Here is a 26685-nt window from a genome sequence, read left to right as displayed (position 1 = left end):
TTGCTGGAGTGTGAGCGTAGGGTGTGGTGGCAGACGGTGTTGAACGCGGCTGAGAGGTCCAGGAGGATGAGAGCTGCGGTTTCGCTGCTGTCCAGTATGGTTCTGATGTGGTCTGTGGTGGCGATGAGGGCGGTTTTGGTGCTGTGGTTGCTGCGGAATCCGTATTGGGAAGGTTCTAGTGTGTGGTTCTCCTCTAGGAAGTGGGTTAGTTGTCTGTTGACGGCCTTCTCAGTGACTTTTGCCGGGAAGGGGAGCAGAGAAATAGGTTGGAAGTTCTTGAGGTCCTTTGGGTCCGCCTTGTTTTTTTGAGGAGGGCGTTGATCTCGGCGTGTTTCCAGCTTTCTGGGAAGGTGGTGGACTCGAAGGAGCTATTTATGATCTTCCGTAGTTGGGGTGCAATGACGGAACTTGCTTTGTTGAGGATGTGGTGAGGGCAGGGGTCAGATGGAGAGCTGGAGTGGATGGTGTTTATGATTTCGATGGTGTTGTTGTCAGGAGTCCACGAGAGCAGGAGGTTGGTCCGAGGTGAATCTGCGGTGTTGGTGGTTCCCGGGGGGTCTGGGTGCTGAAGCTTACACGGTTGTCTGCAATCTTGCGGTGGAAGTAGGAGGCTAGGGAGTCGCAGAGGTCTTGGGATGGTGGGTTGTTGTTGACATTGGAGCTGGGGTTGGAGAGTTCCTTCACAACGTTGAAGAGCTCCTTGTGGCTGTGTGCGTTGTTGTGTTTTCGGTCTTTGAAGCGGTTCTTTTGGCGGCTCGGATGAGTTGGTGGTGTTTGCGGATGGTGTTTTTGAAAGCTTTGTGGTTGTCCAGAGTCTGATCTTGGCACCACTTTCTTTCGAGTCTTCTGCAGCTTTGCTTAGATTCGTGGAGGTCGGTGGTAAACCAGAAGGCCTTTCTGTTGGTGCGTCTGTTGGAGGGATTCTTGATTGGGGCGAGAGTATTGGCGCAGGTGTTGACTCATTGCCTGAAGTTGAGGGCAGCTGCATCAGTGTCAGTGGTGTCGATGGGTGGGTTCTGGGAGAGGGTTGTGATAAGTTGGTCTTCGGTGACCTTGTTCCAACTGTGGTGGGGGATCCGTTGTGGGTGGTGGTGTGTTGTGGGTTTCTTGAAGCAGAAGTGGATGCAGCAGTGGTCTGTCCAGTGGAGTTCGGTGGTGTGGCTGAAAGAGAATTGATTGCTGGCAGAGAAAATAGGGTTGAGTGCGTCTCCTGCGGAGTGGGTTGGTGTTGTGACAAGCTGTTTGAGGCAGAGGTTTGAGAGGTTGTCGAGCAGGGTGGCGGTGTTGTTGTTGTTGGTGTTCTCAAGGTGGAAGTTTAAGTCTCCGAGGAGTATGTAGTCAGTGGATGCGAGAGCATGGAGTCGCTGAACTGCTGTCGTGGGCCGGGGGCCTGTAGGCGAGGGTCCCTCGAAGGGTGGTGTTTGGGTCAGTGTGGGTTTGGAAGTGCAGGAGTTCGGTGGTGCTGTGGGTGTCTTCGGTGTTGGTCGTGATCCTGAGGGTGTTCTTGTGGATGATGGCGAGGCCTCCTCCTGGTTTATTGGAGCAGTCCCTGCGGGTGATCTTGTAGCCGTCCGGGATGGCTATGGCGATGTCAGGCACTGAGGAGGGGTTCATCCAGGTCTCGGTCAGGAAGGCCACATCTAGGGAGGCTGAGTCGAGTAGAATTCATAGCTCTACTGCATGGTTGTGGATGGAGCGGGTGGTGAGGAGGATACATCTGAGATGGTTGCATCCTGCCTTGGTGGGTGTGTCATTGGCGTGGAAGCTGGTGAATGTGCAGTTCCAGCAGGAGAAGGGTCCACAGGTGGTCTGCGGGGAGGCTTGAAGGCAGGCAGGAGAGCGGCCGGTGTTGAAGGCTCTGAGGGTGGTGGCAGTGGGGGGGATGGAGCCAGGGGTTCTGGCACTGGGTGCGGTCACGGCGCAGACGGGCTTGCATTTGGTGCGCCAGCGGTGCGCCAGCGGTGCGCCAGCGGTGCGGCCGCCATTAAGTAGGGAGGTGGGGGGAGGAGAGAACAGCTGGGAGCTGGGAATGGGACAAAAAACAGCACAAAAAAGGGGGCAGAGCTGAAAAAGGGGGCAGAGACGAAAAAAGGGGGTGGGCTGCGGGGCAGCAGCGGAAAGATCGAAAGAGAGAGAGAGAGACAGTGAAAGTGAGAGAGAGAAAGAGACAGAGCGGAGTGAGAGAGAAACAAGGAGAAGGAGCACAAAGGGACAGTAGTGGAGCAGAGAGCAAAGCAAAGCAAAAGGAGGAGATAGGCAGAAGGTAGTCTAGTAGGAAAGCAGAGCTCTCCCACTAGACACCAGGAATGAGGCGCAGGCAGAAGCCTGCAGGTGGAGGAGGGCCTCGAACTCCTGACAGGGGTCAGGATTTCAGAGGAGCCAGGGAAAATGCTCTGCTTAGATGGTGGAGCCACGGGAGGCAGAGCAATGCACTGACCAGGTCTTTTACAAAAATATTTACCTTGGTGCTGAGGCATTGCAGCTATGGTTGTTACGTATTACCTATGTAGAGGCATAACATATTGTCAAACACTTTTTTATTCACTGCTGGCAACCATGCCTGATGCACTGAAGTGATCACTGGCAGTAATCTTGCATATGGTGGCCATTATTATATTCTCATATGACTTGGTCACTATCACAACACCAATAAGATGAAAAGCCCTTGATGAGTTTCATTGAACATAAGTAGCTCTTACTACAGAAAAGGGTGGAGACTTCTGCTGGATACATTCCTGAAGAAGAGGTCCAAAAGAATGTCCCAGGAGAGGCCTCTGTTCTTGGTTGACTCTCCATCAATCTGTGAGAATTTTAATTAGGCTTAAAATGTACTTGGATGCATGTAACATAGTCCATGGATGTTGTCATCGTACATTTCATCACCAGAATTTCCTACCTCCTGAATTATTTCAAAGCAGTGCAAAGCCAATTCCAGACCATTTAAGAATTGCCTCTTCTAAGTGAGCAATGTTCCTAGTGCTACGGGTGGAAGTAACATTGATGAGCTATTCAATATTTTTATTTAGTATTTCTTAATCACAATTACATTGTTCTGGTCATAGCCTTTACTACCTGTCTTTCAGAAGGGATGTACTGTGCTTTGACCACTACAATGTCCGTGACCACCTCCTGCTTCTCAAATAGTCTAGGAAATACTTGCTCCAGATTATTTCAATTACTGCCTTGTGTATACAGCTAGGTAAGCCAGGCATATGGATATTATTGTTCCTGAACCAGTTCTGTTTAAGTTCAAGGTTTATTGAGTGCTTTGCACTTCTGATTCTCGGAAGTTCTATATCTATTATGTGAACAGTTAATGTGGTCTTTATTATCTTCTGCTCTCTGTATATATTGTACATGCAACACGATTGATAAAAGTTTAGACAAAAGTGCTAAGAAAACTTTCAAAATTTCATTTGACCCAACCATATATTCCTCTATAGCAGAAACCCTTAAACCAAAATAACAATAACTACTAGGATTCAATTTTGGGACTGATTTTCCTTTCGGGAAGAAATGTTACTAGATCTGTTGACTGTTTTTGTGATTTTAATTCTCTCATTCACCTACTCCTCTGAAGGGTCATATCCATGTTTAAGTGCTTTGTTCTACCAATATTGTCAAATACACTAGCAGTCACTTCAAATACATCAGCAGTCGCTTACTAACTCGGACTGAACATAAAGCTATCCTATTTTACTTGTAAGACCTAAGTGTTTTCTCCAACAGTTCAATATCTCCCCCTAAAATACATTTAATTTGGGTAGAAATTAACAAAATTAATTTTGCCACAGCTATAAATCAGAATGTATCTACACTTTTTGGGACTATCGCAACTAAAGTAAAGAGTTCTAATAAAGGGATCCCAGAGACAATTCATGTAACTGCTCCTATTAAAATGATCAAACCTAGGCACTGAAGTCCAGCTGCTGTATGGTTTAAACAAACAACCTCTACAGTTAAAATGGTCTCTGCCTTTCTAACTTCTATATCATTGCTAAGATACAATATTTTGTCATTTTAAGAAGCTGTAAATAAAGTACTACACCCTACATGCCAACCTCAGTGCTAATAAGATTACACATGCCCCTGGTACCATAAGGAATACTTTAAATATTGCTCAAAATCTGTACTCCTCTTAGAGCTAATAGTTTTGTTCTGACATAACCAGGTTTTTATTTAACAGGTGATAAGATCACAACTTCTTTCTATCCTTTATGTTTTTTTACTTCTCCTACCAGGAAGGCCACTTTTCCTTCTGTCTCTTCTCGGTGTGGGTTTTGTCATCAGCTCTATTAAATCTGAGTCGATACTGGACCATTATAATCTGAAATGTATGAGATCTTTTGTAGACCCTAATACTCCTACACCATGGACCACTTTGCTGTGTTTCATGCAAGATCGATTTAAGGACTCTTCAGCTATGGCAAAGATCCAACTAATTCAGAAATCTGCTGCATGTGTACTGTGTGGCCTGGCCTTTCCCAGCACAAACATAGCTCACATCACCCTGCCTATCTGTATAGCTTCCTGTGACAAAAGACTGCTATTCATTTGCTGGTTCGACTGCTATATGGCGATGTATATATCTAGTCCAGCGTTCCTGCAATCTCGATTTGAACGATATATGCCATCATATCCCTCCTCGTCTTGTTTGCGCAGAAAGAAACTTGGTGGTAAAGTTTTTTTCTAACTCTCTTTCAAGGATTGGAACACGCTCACTTTCTATAATAGAAGACTGCTTTGTCGCCTGCTCATTTGAAAAACCCCATCATTTATCCTTGTAATTCTTTATCAATGGGTAATTCTACTGCCACAACATCCCTAGGGTGACAACAATGTTTTATAAATCCTGATTATCAAATATTGATGAAAGACATAAGAATTGATATATATTTTCTTCAGTCTGTCATTGCAACCAAATATCTGTGATCTAACTCAGAAGTATTCAAAATGTGCGGCGCGACCCCCGGGAGGGGGAGGCGGGTTCGGGTTAAGGGTCATGGGAAAGGAGGTGCGCCTCACTTCTGCCTGCAATCCAACAAAACCTTTGCTCTTCCTTTTGGGAAAAGACAACATCCAGGGACTATTAATTCCGATGGGTAAAATGCTTCACCTGGAGTGTCATTTAGGGTGTGTACTGTGCTGTGAAGCCAAAGCCCAGCCAGGGCCCCTGCTTGCCTGAAAGAAATGCAAATGTGTGATACAGAGTTAATCTGAAAATGTAAAGCATGCTTTACAGCGTGTACTGGCTTTAATTGATAGAATCGCTGGAAGTTTTGTGATGACAAAGATTCTTATTGAGTGGTAGTGCAAAGAGTTAACAACTGAGCTGTGAAGTGCGTGCTTTTAATTGTATACACATACGTAGCGCTCACTGCCCATTTTTATCGTACAATGTTTGCACATTTTGTAGCAGTCTATCTTATACCGTGTGTAATGCAAGTATAACAAAATCACATATATTCACAGTGCTTTTTGTCACAGGCTGTGTGTAACCTTGTAGCACTAAAAAATACAAAAGTCACTATTCTTCATTTGAAATTGGTGGTAACTGCGATTGTTTTGTGACCGCATTCACAGTCACAAAACAATCATACATACCTCTGCGATTCGGTATTAGGAAGGGACGCCCTTCACACGCCCCTTCCTAATACCGAATCGGTATGTAGTCGCAAATCCGATTTGCGATTCGGTAACAAGTTACCGAATCGCATATTGGACTTGTTACATACCAAAATGCATTTTTGCGGTCGCAAACATGTTTGATACATCTGGCCCTTAATTCTGTGGCTCTCTGATTACACACAGACGTCTGCGGTGCATTAACTAATGGAGGTTTCATAATGTACTTTTGTGCATTTCCGACTTAGTAAAAAGTTTTTAATTTATTATTCATTTAAGCTGCCCGTTATTTTATGTGTAGCTACCTGACAGTGAAAGACTTAAAAATTGAAGTCAACAACACCAAACTAATATAACCAGGAGTCAATTTTTGCTAAAATAGAAGTGTCTGTTTTCTAAATGTTAGATATAAAAATATTTTCAGGAAAACATTGTGAAAGAAGATTAAGGACCCATTTCCTCACCTGGAAATAAAGAAAGCATCCCACTTGGACCTTACCGTTCATCATTAATGATTGTAAATGGTATGTTTTAATTATGATGAATGACGTTTAGCAACTGCCAGTTCCATGCACCTGCAAAAGCCAAGCCCTCTGCTTCCCATGAAATATAGTAAGGTTCTCCTCGTATGCAGTTCACCAAAGTTGCAGCCCATGCATTACAGCCCACTATATTCAGGACCACTTGAACTATGTGATTGTGCGGCCACAGCGATTTTTTCATAATTATAGTTTTACCATATTTGCCACATAATTAATCATCTGCTGCATAATCTTTTGATTTTAACAAAAAAAATGTTTATAGCTCTAACGGTTCAAAAGTTACTGAAAAGCAGTGACGCATGCTGCTGCGCAAGAGAAGGCCCGTCACCATTTTGCGGCTTATTGTTCTATTTGGGTGTTAAACTGATGCTAATGAGGTGCAACCACAGATTGGCCTTCTTTTTGGTGAAAAACAGGCACGCCCATAACATTAGTTCTCAAAGGTGTTATCAATCAAACAAGTTTTGGCAAATTATGCTTTATTTGTGAAAAATAAAGTGCCATTGGGCATTTTGGGGTAATTCTTTTAGGAGACTTTTTATTTGAACTGTGTGGTAAGCCTCTGACATCGAACCACAGTAACCTTTGGTTTGCTAAACACTGTTTAATATTATAACCTGGTACTTCTCTACCACCACAAGGCCATCGGGATCACCAATCCCGGCGGTGGTGGTGGAACCTATGTGATGGTTAGACCACCACAGCAGCGGTCTGAAGACCGCCAGCCTCATAATGAGGCCCTGAGTCTTAATAAGAACTTTCTTCTCATGCATCCTCTAGCCATGCCTCTCAAAGACCAAAGAGTTTCCACAGCCTCTATAACACTGAGTGTTGAATCTTACAAAAAGTACACCAGCATTCGTTTGCTGTTGTGCTGGATAAATGTCTTATGCTACTTAATTTGAATATACTTTTTATTATATGCTAAAACAAGTATATATGTAATGGGCTCTCCATCCTCTTCATTATGTGGAATACACTTCAATTAAAAAAAAAACGGGTGCCTTCTGGAAGCTCACCAGTTGGCTTCACTGGTTATTCTTTCATGTGTAGGCTTGTTGTCCTTATTCATTTTCTACTTATCTTATTTTTTGCCAATGTAGCTGCTCATATTCTGTTAATAATCACAGAAAAAAAGGAAAGAGGAAAATTCTGCCTATATCTTGCCTCCCAAGTGAAATGTTTGCACAAAAGAATATGGCAGAAAAATCATATCTATGTTTATTAAGACACAAAAAATCACCAAAGAGGGTCTGGAGGAGAACCCTCTCCCTCTTATGGTAGCATGCTTCATCATAGCGTCCTTCCCCAGACATAGCTGTATGTCATCTGTCCGGCCTCACCATGTTCTGGGAAATCTCATATATTATAAATGTTTGTTTTGGGATCCTAAAAAATGACCATATTCTGTTCTGTGATTAAATGCATTTCACAAACAGGGACCACCTAAACATTATGCCAAACTAGAACTCAGATCGAATCCTGCCACTCTCAGGTACCAACAGGTGCAAGCAAGAACAGTTTACCTCCCTCCAGGGAAATAAAAAGCTGGAGTCAGGCTCCAGCCGATCACTCACCTACTCTCTGACCACTAATATAGTACATCAACTGCAGCATATTCCCTCTACAGCCAACAAAAGTTCCATTGCAGAGTGGTATCTGGATTAGTTCTGTTATTTGCTCCACATCAATGTAGGCTGTTCAACTAATGTTCTTTACCCACTTTCTTAGCTTTTGTTGTTCCACTCTAGACGGCTCACCAATGCTGGTGAACATTCCTCGGCTTAGCCTTCTGTCCAAGAGCTCAAATATACTCTGAGGAGCTAGTCATTTTGAAAGAAGAACCTGTTGCCATGTTTAGCTTTTTCAAGTGCACATTCTCATGCCCTCAAAACTTTTAATCAGGACACCCCAAGTTGATTATCCTATACCACAAAGGGGTATCTCGATTCAGGGCACCCCCAGTTGATTATCCTACACCACAAAAAGATAGTTGGTGACCAATGGTCTAATTTTAGGGTAGGATTTACAAGACAGCTACTCCGTGCCTTAGACCTGCACATATTTGTGGGAAGCATCCCGAACAACGAAGTCGTGGAAAACGAAAGCGAAACAACCCCTTAGTTTTCCACGACTTCCTTGTTCAGGGCCTTAACCACACATGTGCTGAACTACGTACATGTGTGGTTCAGGCACAGAAGAAGGGAGTCGACGCGATCCAGGAGGAGGTAAGTTGGGCTGGGACTGGGGCTGTTTTTTTGGGGGTGGGGTGAGAGGCTCGGGGTGATTAATATTTAGGGGCGGGGGTCAGGGTTTAGGTTTTAGGGGTGGGGGATTGGGGTGCTTTAGGTTTTAGGGGTGGGGTGGGGAGTTGGGGTATTTTTAGTTTTTGGGGGTGGGGTTGGGGGCTCGGGGTGATTAAGGTTTAGGGGCGGGTAGGGTCAGGGTTTAGGTTGTAGGGGTGGTGTGGGGGTTGGGGTACTTTATGTTTTAGGGGAGGGGGATTGGGGTTGCAGTAATTTTGGGGGTGGGAGGTTGGGGTGGTTGTGGGGGTGGGGTGGTCGCAGTAATTTTTAGGGGTGGGAGGCCAAGGGGGACGCATGCTTGAACCATGCATGCCGTTCACTAATGCCTTTACCAGGAATGCCTTTACAACGAAAAAACTTTGTTAAGGCATTCGTGGTAAAGGCATTAGTGGTAACAACGAGGTCGTTGTTCCGACCTCGTTGTTCAGGCATGGGTGGTTCAAGCACTTGTTGTTCCGACATATAACCAATATTTGCAGTAGTGATGTTTCCATATTGGTCAACTCTTCTTTTTACTATGTAACATATGTGTGGGCACAATTGTCAGAAGGGGTTCCGAGCAGTAAAGTCATGAACGTCAATTCATCAAAATGCCAGGGGGGAGAGGAAGTAACATCACACACCATTTAACCTTTATTTCTCTCCCACACACATGCTTACACGCAAACACATACTCGCTCTCACATAAACACACTCTTACCTGCAAGTACACACAACATACATTTAAAGACATTTTTGCTAACTTCAGCTCCATAAAATATTTTTTCACTTTAGTGTAATCAAAAACTGACAGAATACAAGAAACGTTGAGCCTTAACTGACTTCCATAAGGAGGAGCCGCCCTTGTGTTCCTGGCACTGACTCTACCACCTCTGAGGCCAGGGGGCGCACAGGTAGGGCGAGGGATCGCAAGGGGCAACCTCAGGCAAACTTTACATGACGTTGATGATTAATGTTGCGTCAACCATAAAATGTCATATTTTCAGCAAAAGCATAACTTTATAATGAGGATCATTCAAACCCAGAAGTTTCACTTTCCTCAGTAAATATTCGAAAGGCAAAATTGATAAAGCATGCAGATATAATTGTAGTGCAAACTTTCCACTGAGAAATCTACCTAAGAATTTAAACATATTATCTCAAAAAGGAGAAAGCTGCTTTATTAAATAGGTTATACTACACGTGAAGCATTAAATGCAAATCGGAACTTTAAAAAAAATCTAGTTATGATATAAAACGTAGACCAAAAACGTCGAGAAGCCAAATAGAAAGGTGGCGTTTTTGGTGGGGATGACTGAAAATAAAGGTTTCCAAAATCCTGAAAAGACAAATAAATGGTCACGAGCAATAAAAAAAATAACACCTTCAGGGCACTGCACCTTGTTTTCTTCGGTCTTTTATTTAAGCTACTTAACCATAACTGTAGTGGAAAGAAATTAACAGCAGCGAGCCCATTCAATTATTGAACTATACCATACCCCCCATCATTCACCGAAGCATACAAAACACTCACCTGTTCATTAATTCGACAATGGAGTGGCATCTACCACTGCCACCTTCTTGTTCTTAAAAACAAAACAATTAGGCCCAGCAGGAAGCTTAGAACCTACAAACTTACCAGGCTGTGCATAATTTTCACTCCATCTGGATTCACCGTGAGTGCCTCATCGTACAGTTGCTTAGCCTCCTCCAAGCAGCCTTTCATCTCTGCAAGCTTCCCACGCATGTACAACACGGCATGTGATGTGGGAAATAGGCTGGCTGCCTCTTGGATACAAAAGCCTGCTTCTTTTAGATGCTGCTGCTCCATAAAAAGTTCAGCTGCGGCAAGAAAAACATCACTGAAACTAGAGTGCTCTGGGGCTGAATGACACACAGACGAGCATCACGTTCAGGGCACCCTAATGATAGAAGTGCCTTTACAATTCTGTCACCACTAGAGATTAAAAAAGCTTTCTGTAAGGAAAAGAACATTATTCCCTAATGTTAATTGGGTATGATTAGGGCTCGGAAAATGAGCGCCGGAGCTATTGAAATGCTAATGAAACAGTCTTCACCAGACAGACAAAATCTGACTAGAGAGAGATTCACAAAGCGCAAGGTAATTTACACGGGAGAGATCAACCACTCCAGAAACACACCGCGCAATGCGTGGCACCTTCAGCAGGACTTAATATTTATTAAAAAAATATCCATGCTTACCCCCACTGCTAAAGCCGCTTACCTCTACCACTGGCACTGTCCACCGCCACCCACAGTGGTGCCCACTGTATTCTGTGCCAGCACCAGGCCCTACTCCACTGGCACTATCCACCGCCACCCAGAGTGGCACCCACTGCCTTCTGTGCAATCCACCAGGCCCTACTCCACTGGCACTGTCCACTGCCAACCAGAGTGGAGCCCACTGTCTTCAGTGGTAGCACCAGGCCCTACTCTAGGCGGTACCAGCTAATCAGCTTTTAAAGTGGTGGATCATAAATATCTACCTCTAAAGGGGAGAGGCATAGAGCATTTCTCCCACCCTTTGGCAAAATCTATGAAAACACAATGACAAGGAGTGCACTGTACACCGCAGTTTTCACAGACATGGACAAAATATCCAGACCTTTAAAGGGCCACTAATGAATTATATCAATAATTTTGTTGTGTGTCATGCAGGCCACATCCTCCTCAATAAATTTTTTAAAAAAAGGGTGGCAAAACAATGTATTTTTCAGAACAATCGCCTCAAAACTGGCTAACGAGCTGTATTATTAAAGAGAGTTGAAAACGCCTATATATTCCAAGTAGATTCTGAAAATATGGTAGCAGGGGACAGGCTGAACCCCCCCCCCCCCCCCCGCCCCCCCACCAAAAAAATATTCCACAAATTTCACAATCGCATGTCATAAACTGCAGTGCTAGACACATCCTACGGGCTAGTATAGTAAACATACCACTTAAATACATTGATCTTACAATATCAGAGCAGACAGATTACCACAACTTAAATGCTCAAGACTCAGACAGCAGAAGTGCTGCCAGATAAAGTGATTCCAATATGTAGGCGGTAAGGGCAGGCTTGCACGCAAGTCATGAAACAAGAGTTGTGGCTGAAGAAGGTACCCAGCAGCCGATCTAAAAAGTAACAATAGGCCTTCTAAAGTCTACATAAAATTTCCCTCAGATATCAATTGTAAATGTAGGGGTTTGATGTAATGAAGGCCAGCCCTCAATGCCGCCAGTTAACTGCATTGCAACCTGGTCTTATGTCTACAATGGGACTGATGTACTGATTAGCCACATTGCAAAATGTGGGTTCATAAGTGGTCACAAAGCCTCCTACCTAATGAATGTTATCTAGGCATATGGGATTCTGCCACCTCCTGCATATGCCTGGTAAATACCATGTGTATGGGCCTGCAGGGCTGACCACCATTTCTGAGTTCGTATTTCTAGCAGGAAAACATTTCTTTAAATTTACTTGCAGCATTATTACATTTAGTGCCTGGAGGTGTAATATGCGTGTGCACACTTTTTATGTTTCTGTGCCCCTGCATCACTGTTGTATTATAGAAGACTGATACTTATGTGCTCTCTTCTGTAATACAGATAGGGGGTTATTACTACTTTGGAGGAGGTGTTAATCCGTCCCAAAAGTGACGGTAAAGTGACGGATATACCACCAGCCGTATTACGAGTCCATTATATCCTATGGAACCCGTAATACGGCTGGTGGTATATCCGTCACTTTACCGTCACTTTTGGGACGGAACACCTCCTCCAAAGTAGTACTAACCCCCATAGTGCCAGAAGGCTGGTGCTATCTTCACGGGCCATTCCGTTATTGGCATGGGACATGGCTGCATGTTGCCTGTGCACCAATTATTGACGAACACGCAGAGGTAAATAAACCTTCAGTAGGAGCACTGCACAAACAGTGGCAGACAGACAGAGCACCTTGTAAGTCCCATGGACCACCCAGACATCCTGCTGCAGGAGAGGGCAGTCACGCACTGCTCCTCCCTGCATGGAGATGTATATCCTCTCTTTAAAGAGCAGGCGGCTGCCAGATGATGAGGGAGTGGTTGATTTAAACAGCTTCTATGTATTTCACTAAAGCAATGCGGTGGGAGCAGTATTTGGGGGTCATTCCTAGATTGGCGGGCGGCGGTCGCCGCCCGCCAAGCGGGAACCGCCAGAAGACCGTACCGCGGTCAAAAGACCGCGGCGGTCATTCTGAGTTTCCCGCTGGGCTGGCGGGCGACCGCCAGAAGGCCGCCCGTCCAGCGGGAAACCCCCTTCCACGAGGATGTCGGCTCCGAATGGAGCCGGCGGAGTGGAAGGGGTGTGACGGGTGCAGTTGCACCCGTCGCGATTTTCAGTGTCTGCCACGCAGACACTGAAAATCTATGTGGGGCCCTGTTAGGGGGCCCCTGCAGTGCCCATGCCAGTGGCATGGGCACTGCAGGGGCCCCCAGGGGCCCCACGACACCCGTTCCCGCCAGCCAGGTTCTGGCAGTGAAAACCGCCAGAACCAGGCTGGCTGGAAGGGGGTCGGAATCCCCATGGCGGCGCTGCTTGCAGCGCCGCCGTGGAGGATTCCCTTGGGCAGCGGGAAGCCGGCGGGAAACCGCCGGCTTCCCTTTTCTGACCGCGGCTTTACCGCCGCGGTCAGAATGCCCCCGGAAGCACCGCCAGCCTGTTGGCGGTGCTTCCTCCGTCACCTACCCTGGCGGTCATAGACCGCCAGGGTAGGAATGACCCCCTTTGTGGCTGCCCAGGGCAGTGCATTACACAGGACGCACTGCCCCTGTTTGCACTCAGAGTATCTCTTTAAAGGTGTGCCAGAGTGTAAACAATGACAGTGCACTCGTTACGTAATATGTGCCCTGGTATCCTTTTAAGCGGCAGGTGTTGCTTTTAAAAAAAACAAAAATAAATGGTTTCCTTCAAGAAATGATTTGGAGTACTTGCAGCGGTCCCCTGGACCACTGTCTGTTCGCTGTGAGGCTGGCAAGCACGATTTCCCGGGGTAACATTTCTAGAAATTGGTGCAAAATTCGTTTTGCTAATCAGAAAGACTTCCTATTTCTCAAACGGCTTTGGTACATTGTAAAATGGCGTTTCACAGTTATAAACCTGGTGTTTTTTGTTAATTACAAGCATTGAAGACACAGAACACACTTGGGCATTAGGCCATAATCGTGAAATGCAATCACTTTGTCTAACATATCAGCATGACTACTGCAAATACAAACATTTAATATAATATTTCACAAATAAATGCATCTGATATGACTAAACCTCACTGATATTAACTTAATGACTGATTAGTAAGGAGTAATAACCGTGCATAGGTACTACAAGCAACATTTTCATTTCATTTCCAGTATGTTTAATGACCTTGGAATATACTTTTATAGATACTTTCAGCGCACAGAGGGGTCATTCTAACTTTCCCGCTGGGCCGGCGGGCGATCTCCAAAAGATCGCCCGCCGGCCCAGCGGGAAAGCCCCTGCAAAGAGGAAGCCGGCTCCGAATGGAGCCGGCGGATTTGCAGGGGTGCGACGGGTGCAGTGGCACCCGTCGCGATTTTCAGTGTCTGCAAAGCAGACACTGAAAATCTTTGTGGGGCCCTGTTAGGGGGCCCCTGCACTGCCCATGCCAGTGGCATGGGCAGTGCAGGGGCACCCAGGGGCCCCACGACACCCGTTCCCGCCAGCCTGGTTCTGGCGGTGTAAACCGCCAGAAACAGGCTGGCAGGAAGGGGGTCGGAATCCCCATGGCGGCGCTGCAAGCAGCGCCGCCATGGAGGATTCGCTGGGCCAGGGGTAAACCGGCGGGAAACCGCCGGTTCCCCTTTTCTGACCGCGGCTTTACCGCTGCGGTCAGAATGGCCCGGGAAGCACTGCCAGCCTGTTGGCGGTGCTTCCTCTGCCCTCCACCCTGGCGGTTTCAAACCGCCAGGGTCGGAATGAGGGCCTAAGTCATTAGACGGTTCAAACACCATGGATACAAACAGCCCTTAATGATTAATTTTAACTTCTATTGAGAAGATCGTGCCTCTACAATGGAAACTTATAACATTAGGCACCCTATATCTGTCTGAATTGTTTTGCCTTTTTGTTTCTCTCACACTTAGGTCTCTCATTATTTTCAGTCATGAACATCACTTTGCTTGTTCACTTATTTATATACGAGCACTTGTCATTTTTTAATCATTATGATACAATGTTTGATAAAAATTGATCTTATTTGTGTGATACAAGTTGCTTAACTGCATTCTATGAGCTCAATATAGGGAGGGTGATGGAGAGGTTGCTGGCCTCAGTCCGCTTCTGGAGGGAGTTTCCCCTGCCTCTTAGGGGCATAGTAGCCATTGTACAGATGCCCTACAAAATACCTCACATGTGATCCCTTGTTAATATTTTTGAACTATAGACAGCCCGATAACTGATCTACTATGTGGTTTGGGACGCAGACAGGCCAGGCTTACCACCCTGCAGCGGCCATGGAATGAAGGAGGATTGGAGGTTCTGTAATTGGAGGTTTACTATATGGAAGCTCAATTACAGCATGCGATCTACTGGCTTGACACAGACGATAACTGGGAGAAGAGAATACTTCGCTGTACCTATATGGAAGGAAAACCGCCGGTCTTCTTGATGTGTGGACAACGGGTTCCCCCGGAGATCCCCTATGTTATTGGCCTAGTGACCGAAGCGTGGGAGGGGGTGTTTCGCTGAGTTCTCTATCGGGCTCCATACACCCCAGACATGCCTCTATGGGTAATGCAACCATTGCTGTGCATCGCTGACTCTATGTCGGTGGAGAAATAGAAAGATGGGGTTGTGAGGTCATTGGGGATCTTTACCCAGAGCAGCGCTTTATCACCAGGAGGTAAATTGTGGCTACTTTCTCCCTGGGAGAGGGACAATACCTCTAATATATGAAGATCTCCAGCACGGCCAGCGAAATTTGGCCATCCTTTCCGGATAAACCGATTAGATACGTCACACTAACCACTATGCTGGGGATGGTCCAAGGCAGTCGACAGATTACCCACCTGTACCGAGCTCACAGAGATGATCTACCACATGTGGTGCCACCCGTGCAGGCTTGATGGGAAAGGCTGATGAAGCGGCTCTTATCACCCAAACAGTGGGAGAAGATACATCCAGAGGTACTGAAGATCAGCTCAAATGCACATTTTAAACTCCTATAATACAATTTCATTAATCAGACATATCTCACACCCCAAACACTGCACACAATCTATGAGACCCGACTAGTGAGCTGTCCATGTTGTAACACCCAACCAACAAGATTTTCTGCAAATAGTCTGGACATGCTAGTCTTGAATCTACTACTGGTGGACAGTTTAAATAGTCTTAACAGAGTGTCGTGGTGAAATGTACAACTGGAAATACATCTACTACTACCCCGTTTACATTACTAACCTGCATATGAGATACTTAAGCTGAAGGTTTAGTCTCTCTGGGCTTGTATTGGCCAAGAGACGCATTGTTATAGGGTGGCTGAAACCAGTGCCCTTTGGAGTTACGTCCTGGCTAAGAGATGTCCTGGAGTGGGCAGGTGCTAAGAGGTATGAATGTGCCACACTGTTGGAGACGGTAAACTAGAAGACGACCTGACTGCGTGGTCAGCCACATGATCTCTGACCTGTAGGTTGCAGTGGATCAGACTGTGGGAAGGATGAGAGCAATGCGCAATGTTACCCACCCTGACAGGGAGGCTGGGAGTAACTAACCCTGCCTCAGACTACTGGCCAAAGGGTTCTGAGTGGCCCCTATAATATACACATGTCCCTCACTGAACGAATGGAGATGATAAACACAGAAGCAAACAAGGGGGGGGGGGTGTTTCAATTGTTATACAGGGAGTGGGGACGGTTTAGAGAATGGAGTTGATCTTGTGGGAACCTTGCTGAGATGCATGTTTACATATGATCCATATGCTCTGTCTTCTGGAAATGATAAGAGGGTGTAACCTACCTTCAGTTTACTCTGATACTTATAGCCTTAATGTTAAGGCATATGTGTGTGCAGGATGTTGTTCATTTCCTCGCAGGATGCAATGCCATTTAATAATAAATGATGCACTCTATTGTCTATGTGCTATCAAAAACCCAATAAAGTTTATTACAAAAAAAGTTGCTTAACTTCATTCATTCATTGATCTTCGATATAAAAGAAGTATACCAGCAGATACTTGAATTACTTTTTTAACTTCACCTCGTTGGAACACTGAAGTTGAAAATACTGGTAATGATAAGGCCATTCGAGGGTAGAATGTGGCTGGTGAGGCCTCAGTACAGAAGTTAGGCTTCCTGCATCTCACTCCAAGCTAAGAACATACGCATGTTGTGTGCTGTGGCACAAGCGTCACATCTGGACATATTCTGTTTAATGCATGTACTGTTCTGTCATTACTACACTACGCTCCTTTTAATTGAAGCTGTGAGAAACATCCTTTCTGTGGTTGGTTGTTCCTGGTGCTATTAACAACCTCTGTGCACAGCACATGTCCATTTGTATTGTTTATGTACTTCTGAGGGAAATGGAAATATTGTTATAAGGCTCTATAACGCACAGAAATACAAATATATTTTACATTTCTTTAGTGCCCTTTGGGTAGCATTAATTAAAACCAAAATATGTGAGGGCCCATGAATGACATTAAAAGTTGTGTTGATGGGAACGCCTACTGCATTTAACGAAATATTACGCTCAGTATTCATCATTCATAGTATTCGAAGAATTTAAGAAGTTGGTATCACCCTTTGTTATTTCTAGATTTAACTTGTCGCACATGGTTCTGTGCCATGTGCGGGTCTCCTGGCTCAGTGGATCACTGCTCCCACTGCAGAGACATGTCTATGACGGCATGGTGGTGGGTTGGAAAGCTGTCTTAGGATCCAACAACGCTTATTATGTTACCGGTTATCCAACAGGCGTATCCAATATAGGGTAGTCCCCGAATATGGCCAGGTGGACACTAGACCTCACGCACTGGGTGATTGCACTCAGCTCAGCATATGCTGTAGACATATACATGTTCATAAAAGCAGTAAGTGATTCAGCCATGTCTAGAAATCAGTAAAAGAAAAACACTAAACACAATCTCTTTCTATCAAGATTAAAGAATTAACAAATTCTGCGCAGCAGGTTTTCCCTCTCTCTACATCGCTTCGAAAATAACCACAAATCACCTCCTCAACATATTCCCGGCACTGATTAATTGAGGCCGCTCCAACAAGGAAGACCCCCTCCTCTTGCCTTGTAACTCCTACCACGCTCCCAAATGCTGCCCTGCCCTGGATAATGCCCCCTGACCTATGTAAATCGCTCCCCATGTACACTGTAACTCACAATCCTGGCACCTATTCCTGCTACTCTGCAAGGTGCTCAGCTGCCCTTCAACATAAATAGCAGATATACATAATCTGTACCATTAAACAGCAATATGAAAACGTAGAATTATTGGAATGAATGCGAGCTCCTTGGCCCCATATTCACTCATTTTTACAGGGAGTGCAGAATTATTAGGCAAGTTGTATTTTTGAGGATTAATTTTATTATTGAACAACAACCATGTTCTCAATGAACCCAAAAAACTCATTAATATCAAAGCTGAATATTTTTGGAAGTAGTTTTTAGTTTGTTTTTAGTTTTAGCTATGTTAGGGGGATATCTGTGTGTGCAGGTGACTATTACTGTGCATAATTATTAGGCAACTTAACAAAAAACAAATATATACCCATTTCAATTATTTATTATTACCAGTGAAACCAATATAACATCTCAACATTCACAAATATACATTTCTGACATTAAAAAAAAAAAAAAAAAAAAATCAGTGACCAATATAGCCACCTTTCTTTGCAAGGACACTCAAAAGCCTGCCATCCATGGATTCTGTCAGTGTTTTGATCTGTTCACCATCAACATTGCGTGCAGCAGCAACCACAGCCTCCCAGACACTGTTCAGAGAGGTGTACTGTTTTCCCTCCTTGTAAATCTCACATTTGATGATGGACCACAGGTTCTCAATGGGGTTCAGATCAGGTGAACAAGGAGGCCATGTCATTAGATCTCCTTCTTTTATACCCTTTCTTGCCAGCCACGCTGTGGAGTACTTGGACGCGTGTGATGGAGCATTGTCCTGCATGAAAATCATGTTTTTCTTGAAGGATGCAGACTTCTTCCTGTACCACTGCTTGAAGAAGGTGTCTTCCAGGAAATGGCAGTAGGACTGGGAGTTGAGCTTGACCCCATCCTCAACCCAAAAAGGCCCCACAAGCTCATCTTTGATGATACCAGCCCAAACCAGTACTCCACCTCCACCTTGCTGGCGTCTGAGTCGGACTGGAGCTCTCTGCCCTTTACCAATCCAGCCACGGGCCCATCCATCTGGCCTATCAAGACTCACTCTCATTTCATCAGTCCATAAAACCTTAGAAAAATCAGTCTTGAGATATTTCTTGGCCCAGTCTTGACGTTTGAGCTTGTGTGTCTTGTTCAGTGGTGGTCGTCTTTCAGCCTTTATTACCTTGGCCATGTCTCTGAGTATTGCACACCTTGTGCTTTTGGGCACTCCAGTGATGTTGCAGCTCTGAAATATGGCCAAACTGGTGGCAAGTGGCATCGTGGCAGCTGCACGCTTGACTTTTCTCAGTTCATGGGCAGTTATTTTGCGCCTTGGTTTTTCCACACGCTTCTTGCGACCCTGTTGACTATTTTGAATGAAACGCTTGATTGTTCGATGATCACGCTTCAGAAGCTTTGCAATTTTAAGAGTGCTGCATCCCTCTGCAAGATATCTCACTATTTTTGACTTTTCTGAGCCTGTCAAGTCCTTCTTTTGACCCATTTTGCCAAAGGAAAGGAAGTTGCCTAATAATTATGCACACCTGATATAGGGTGTTGATGTCATTAGACCACACCCCTTCTCATTACAGAGATGCACATCACCTAATATGCTTAATTGGTAGTAGGCTTTCGAGCCTATACAGCTTGGAGTAAGACAACATGCATAAAGAGGATGATGTGGTCAAAATACTCATTTGCCTAATAATTCTGCACTCCCTGTAATAGGATTTATCTGTACCCTTCCGTAGCTCTTTCGTCATTACCCATCCCTCTGTCTTTCTGCCTCCAACATCATCATTGTGCTTTGGCATTTGGTATACACTCCCCCGCCCCCACGACCCAAGCCTCGTTCGTCCCTGTTGGTCACTAATGATTCTAATGCTTGTAACTTTCACTTTAATTGCCATGTACATACATAGGGGCTCATTCTGAGCCCGGCGGGCGGCGGGAGCCGCCCGCCTGGAGGGAGCCGCCAAATGACCGCACCGCGGTCAAAAGACCGCGGCGGCCATTCAGACATTTCCTCTGGGCCGGCGGGCGCTCTCCAAAAAAGCGCCCGCCGGCCCAGAGGAAATGCCCCTGCAACGAGGACGCCGGCTCAGAATTGAGCCGGCGTAGTTGCAGGGGTGCGACGGGTGCGGTTTGCACCCGTCGCGTATTTCAGTGTCTGCATTGCAGACACTGAAATACACAGTACACAATACACAGTACTCAAGTACACAATACTTACGGGGGCCCCTGCAGTGCCCATGCCATTGGCACCCCCAGGAACAGGATGGCGGTAGGGGGTGTCAGAATCCCCCATGGCGGCGCAGCAAGCTGCGCCGCCATGTGGGATTCCAAGGGCAGCGGAAAACCGGCGGGAGACCGCCGGTTTTCCTTGTCTGACCGCGGCCGAACCGCCGCGGTCAGAATGCCCTGCGGGGCACCGCCGGTCTGTCGGCGGTGCTCCCGCCGACCCTGGCCCCGGCGGTCTGAGACCGCCGTGGTCAGAATGACCCCCATAGTTTGTTTGCCCGTATTTTGTTTTTTTACCTCACTTATGAGCTTACGAATGTCTAAGATTTTGATTAGTTCATTTTTGATGATTTTTCATTCTGCATTTTTATTGCGTATTGACTAAATATATGCGTATACTGATTAAAAATACTTTCAGTACAGTGTGCAACTGTGAATTATTCTTTTGTAATTACATTAGTGAAAGTAGTAGTGATGATAGAAGGTAGTGTGCATTTGGGATTTATTGTCTCTTCCTTTTGAGTCTTAAAATGTTTTTTTCAGGTCTAAAGTTTGCTCACATGGAACCAAACTAATTTTAAAAAATGCTATGAATGTGTATGAAAAGAAGCCTGTACTAGAACTGTTCTGTTGACAAATATTAGGCAATATTTCTACAAAAAATAAAGCCTTCATGCTGAAACAAAAATAGAAATTATGCCTGCGAGAAATTGAGTTGTTAGTTGAATGGGGGTGTGAACTCTGTTCAAGCAGCAGCCACAATCAATGTCAGACTGAACCACAAAAGTCTCTAAATTAACCTGGGCTTAACCCTCTGGAAGCTTGGTACAAAAGCACTTAGGTTTAACTTTGACGCAACGTGTAAACTATTTGCACAGCACCCAAACAGTAATAAAGTGAAAACACAACCCAAAAAAAACCCACACCAATTTAGAAAAATAGAGTACATTTTAATAAGTTATCCAACACTAAAATGCAAAAATCTAATTATCAGAGGTAGAGTTAGGACATTTTTCAAACTTTAAGGTAAAAACTAGTTGCTAAAAGATCAAAGCGTCATCTAGCCATGTAAGGTTGTGTCAAGATTGAAAAATATGCCCAAATGCAATGGAGCGTGAGTCATGCAGAAGAAGTGGGTTGGGCCCAGTCAGTCACTACCTTTGGACTTACTACAAATTTCAGTAAAAGGTCTCTAAGGAGGTAGAAGTTCAGTGGGGCAAAGCTGGGGGCAGTGTTTGAGGAGGAAGCATTGTCATTGGGGAGCCTCTGGACAAAGTTGAGGTGAAAATGTATTTGTTCTTTGTTAAGTCTTTTTTTATGGAAGTCAAAAATGTCCAGAGAGATGAGGCTGGAGGCTGTAGCCGATGAGAGTGCCACAAGGCCAGATACCCCGTGGTGAACGACCACTGAAAAAGATTTGCTGCTGCGGAGAGGAATGTAGCAAAAACTGCTGAAACCATGCACCTTTGGCAGACAGACAAGCTGAGCAGGTTGGTTCCGGTATTCCCTCAGTTCTCAAAGCAGCTAAAAATGTTCACAAGTCTTGGCTTTTGGCTATATCTAGCACCACCACCAAGGGCCCAGGACTGAAAGAGCACCACTTAGGGGGTTAGGACACATTCAGGCTGGGTCCAGGTGTGGGTTCAAGATGGCTGGGGCATTCTCTGTTACTAAGGCTCTGAACAGGAGGCCAGCAAACTAGCCTTTAGAACCACTCTGGGAGTTATGGGTTCAAGAGGTGGAACAGGGCTCAAGCAACAGGGCAAACCTCTGAGGGTTCAATGCAGACTCCAGGCAGCAAAGCTGCCCTTTCAGTTGCTGCAAAACAGTCTTGTGGAGCACAGAGCAAGCCACAGCAGCAGGCAGTCCTCTGAGATTCCTTCCACAGGTCCAGAAACTGAACTGAAGAGTGGGTCAATCTAGGCACCCCTAATCCTTCTACTGCGTGGCTGTCTGTGAGGAGTAAACAAAGTACAACCCAACTGTCAGCTACACCCAGTCACCGCATCAAGGAACAGGCTGCAGGCACCAAATAGGGCAGGAAAATGCCAAGTTTCTAAAACTGGCATTTTCAAAATTTTACCTTAAAATCCGACTTTACCATTAAAGGTGGTTTTAAGTTACAATTTCTCAGGCACTAAACATGAAATGTTTACATGTTATCAATCAAACGTTAGCACTTATTAAATGCAATGCAATGATTTCCTATGAGAGAGAGCTAGGCCTCACAGTAGTGAAAAACAAATATAGGAGTTTTTCACTATTAGGACATGTACAATGTAAAACTACATTTAAAGCCTTTTAATTACAATGCACCCTGTCTTATAGGATATCTTGTGTCTATGTTGGGAGTGACTTATGTGTAATAAAAGGGGAGTTTAAGGCTTGGAATGGGGGTTATATTGCCAAGTCGAATTGGCTGTTTAAAACTGTATTCAAGCTGCATTGGTAGGACTGGGACATGTTTTAAGGGGCTATTTTCACCTTACTAGGGACTTATAAGTAAATTAAATATGCCAATCAGAAGTAAACCAGGGCTACCATGATTTTAGAGAGTGAGAACAAGCACTTTAGTACTGGTTAGCAATGGCGAAGTACACAGAGTTATAAGTACAACAAAACTGAATTCAGTAAAAGTAAGGAGGGTAAAGGTTTAGAGGTGGCCCTGCAGAGAGGGCCAAGTCCAACAATGACTAATTTATGAGGAAATGTTACAGAAAGGGTTTGCCTGATGCAAAAAGCAGGTTCAATACATTTGCACACTTGGTACTGTTTCTGTAACATGGAATGGAGCAAACAGTATTCACAACAAGTAAAAGTGGTGAACAAACTGACTTCTTACTTGTTGGACTTTTTTTCTTATGCAGGGTCACCCCCCATCTTTTTGCCTCCTGCCTCCTATTTTCTCTGACCTGTTGCTGTTAGCTTTTGAACTCTGAGCACTTTACCACTGCTAACCAGTGCTAAAGTGCATATGCTCTCTGTGTAAAATTGTACGTAATTGGTTTATCCATGATTGGCATATTTGATTTACTAGTAAGTCCCTAGTATAGTGCACTAGATGTGCCAGGGCATGGAAATCAAATGCTACTAGTGGGCCTGCAGCACTGGTTGTGCCACCCACATAAGTAGCTCTGTAATCATGTCTCAGACCTGCCATTACAGTGTCTGTGTGTGCACTTTTAACTGTAAATTCGACTTGGCAAGTGTACCCACTTGCCAGGCCTAAACCTTCCCTTTTCCTACATGTAAGGCACCCCTAAGGTAGGCCCTAGGTAGCCCCAAGGGCAGGGTGCAGTGTATGGTTAAGGTGGGACATATAGTAATGTGCTTTATATGTCCTGACAGTGAAATATTGCTAAATTCGTTTTTCACTGTTGCAAGGCCTGTCCCTCTCATAGGTTAACATGGGGGCTACCTTTAAATCTGATTAAAGTGTAGATTCCCTGTGGGAGCGGATGGACATGTGTAGTTTGGGGTCTCTGAGCTCACAATTTAAAAATACATCTTTTAGTAAAGTTGATTTTAAGATTGTGTGTTTGAAAATGCCACTTTTAGAAAGTGAGAATTTTCTTGTTTATACCATTTCTGTGACTCTGCCTGTTTGTGGATTCCCTATCTGGGTCAGTTTGACAGTTGGGCTGGTTGCACCTCACACTAGACAGTGACACAAAGGGAGCTGGGGTGTAGTCTGCATTTCCTTATGAGCCATCTGTGCTAGGAGGGAGGGGAGGAGTGGTCACTTACACCTGAAACGGCTGTGCCTGTCCTCACACAATGCGGTCTCTGACCCCCTGGTGAGTGTCTGGGCCTGGCCTGGGAAAGACAGGATTTCACATTCAAAAGAGACTTTACTTTGAAGTAGGCCTACTTCAAAGGAGAAATTGGGTATAAGAAGGGCACCCTAAACCACAGGCTTTAGATCACTTCTGGACATCAAGAGGAACCTCTGCCTGGAGAAGAGCTGAGAAGTGCTGCCCTGCCTGTGACTGTGCTTTGTGGAGCTATCCTGCAGTTGCTGCTTCTGCCAGAGTAAGAGGGCAAAGACTGGACTTTGTGTGCCTTCCATCTTGTGAAGAAATCTCCAAGGGCATGATTTAGAGCTTGCCTCCTGTTGTTTGAAGTCTCAGGGACAGCAAAGACTTCTCTCTGCCAGCACCTGGAGTTTCTGGAGAGACTCCTACTCTGCCCTGTGGTGCCCATCCAGTTCCTGGGACCCTGAAAGGAGAAGCTGGCAGCATAAAGACAAGGAAATCCGCACACAGAGTGCTGTGCGGGGAAAAGATTGATGCGACTCTGATCTGCAGCTGAGAAACTACGCTCGCAGGACACGCGACCGAAGAATCCACGCATGGAGCAGGAGGAACGACGCGCAGCATCGCTGACGGAGGCTGGGAGATCACAACCCGTGCTGCATGGTTTTCGGATCATCGTGCGGCTGGATTTCCGACTCAAGTACCCCTGTGTGTGGAAAAACATCGCAAGGCCTGCCCAGACCCAAGAGTGCTGATCGGATCGACGCATCGCTCTCCTGCGGAGAGAAGAAACGACGCGCCCGACCCGGCGAAAGGAGAAACGACGCACGGTCCCGCTCGTGAGTGGAATCAATGCCTCGCAAGCCCTTTTTGACGCACACTCGCCCGTGCGGGGTTATTTTTGACATGCACCAGGTACATTTTCACTCTAGCAGCGCGAGTGTGTGTTTAAAACTACTTAAAGACTCTTTTTGCATTTTTATTGATAACTTGATTTGTGTATTGGGGATTTTTGTCGTTTTGGTCTTGTTTTGTTTAGATAAATATTTCCTATTTTTCTAAACTGGTGTTGTGTCATTTTGTAGTGTTTTCATTAAGTTACTGTGTGTGTTGGTACAAATACTTTACACCTATCACTCTGAAGTTAAGCCTACTGCTGTGTCAAGCTACCAAGGGGGTAAGCAGGGGTTAGCTGAGGGTGGTTCTCTTTTACCCTGACTAGAGTGAGGGTCCTTGCTTGAACAGGGGGTCACCTGACTGTCAAGACTCCATTTCTAACATTACTATTTTTTGGTGTGGCATTAACAAAGACCTTTCGTTTTTTAACAAAAAAATCCTTACAAAATATATACAGATACAGACATGCATACATGGGCTTTCAGTAACCACTCTTCATCCATTCGTATGGTGTAGTGCCATTCACATTTTCCTTTCGTCCACCACAGCATCAGGCATGGTACAAAGAGCCAGCCCACTTCAGTCATTGGCCTAGTCCACTGAGGGTAATGGGATTTTTCTTGTGCACAATGTGCACATCTACCATAAACTTAGTTATCTTCATTTCTAGGGACTGATTGACTAATGTGTCCTTTTTAATTAAAGAAACGTGTTACCTTTAGTACCACTTTATTTTTTTTCTTATGCAAGGGACCAGTAGCTCCACAGGCACTGCTACCAGCCATCACTGCTACTTGCAGTAGGATGCATCCTTAGAGCCACCGTGTTAAACGAGTACTCAAAATGTTAATATAGAAATACAAATCCTTGAATAACCATTTAAAAAAATACAGTTATGTGGAAAATGTCTCTAGTTAATTCTATCCCACAATGAAAGGAAACATTACAGAAAGATATAGTAATCGTGAGGGCTGGCTTTGTGACTCTTCTGAGACTACAGGGTCCTGATCGCCCAGGGGGACACACCCCGTTGTTCTCATCTGAAGTTGCTGAGCTAAAAGAGAAAGTTAAAAAGGTAGGAAGCGCGTGGAAAAAAATTTATGATGGGCCTAGTAAGCCATCCTATAAGAAAGCTAAGAGAAAATACCAGTATGTAATAAGAGAAGCCATATTTTAGCGCAAAAAGAGAAAACGTCCTGAGCTCTTTCAAAGAGTTATTTAAGCTGGTGAATTGCCTCATGAAACCGACTAAAAGTCATTCTGTCCCTCCTTCTTCAGAGGAGCGTTGTAATATGTTTGCCAACTTCTTTCTGGGAAAGGCAAACAAAATTCTTCTGTTCCCACCAAGAGACTATGGGGGTCATTACGACCTTGGCGGGTGGCATCAGCTGCCTGCCAAGATCTGACCGCCATGCGGCCGCCAATGCGGCTGCACCCCGCCGCGGCCATCTGGAGATCCCCCCTGGGCCGGCGGGCGGAAACCTGGTTGCGCTTTTCACTGTCTCCACAGCAGACATTGAAAAGCCGCATGGGCCCCCTGGGGCCCCACGACTCCCAGTACCGCCAGCCTTTTCCTGGCGGTTCAGACCGCCAGAAAAAGGCTGGCGGTCGGGGACTCGTAATCCCCTGGGCAGCGCTGCAAGCAGCGCTGCCCTGGCGGATTACATCCGCCGGGGCCATTGCGGTGGAAAACCGGCGGGCCCGGCGGTGCGACCGCGGCGCTACCGCCGTGGTCAAAATACGCCGGGAGGCACCGCCAGCCTGTTGGCGGTGCTCCCGTCGTTTTGGCTCTGAGGATGTAATACCGCCAGGGTCATAATGACCACCTATGTTCCCAACAAGGGTACTTATGCACCAAGCTCACATAGGGCAAACTACTGGCCTTACCAGTCATCGGCACAGGGGCCACTGAGGAGATCCTTAAATAAATTAAATCAGGGTCATCGC

General features: G+C 45.4%; 1 protein-coding gene across 1 annotated transcript in view; it reads right to left on the bottom strand.

Moving 5' to 3' along the window:
• TTC7A (tetratricopeptide repeat domain 7A) overlaps positions 1 to 26685 on the bottom strand; it is a 1654710-nt gene that overhangs the window by 105227 nt on the left and 1522798 nt on the right. Inside the window, exon 19 of the mRNA XM_069234028.1 lies at positions 10092 to 10294. Coding sequence (XP_069090129.1) covers positions 10092 to 10294 — 203 coding nt within the window. The remainder of the gene's footprint in view (positions 1 to 10091; positions 10295 to 26685) is intronic.

The sequence above is a fragment of the Pleurodeles waltl genome, chromosome 5, assembly GCF_031143425.1.
Source record: "Pleurodeles waltl isolate 20211129_DDA chromosome 5, aPleWal1.hap1.20221129, whole genome shotgun sequence".
In the NCBI taxonomy this organism is placed as follows: Eukaryota; Metazoa; Chordata; class Amphibia; order Caudata; family Salamandridae; genus Pleurodeles; species Pleurodeles waltl.
This window is presented reverse-complemented; position numbering and strand designations above follow the sequence as displayed.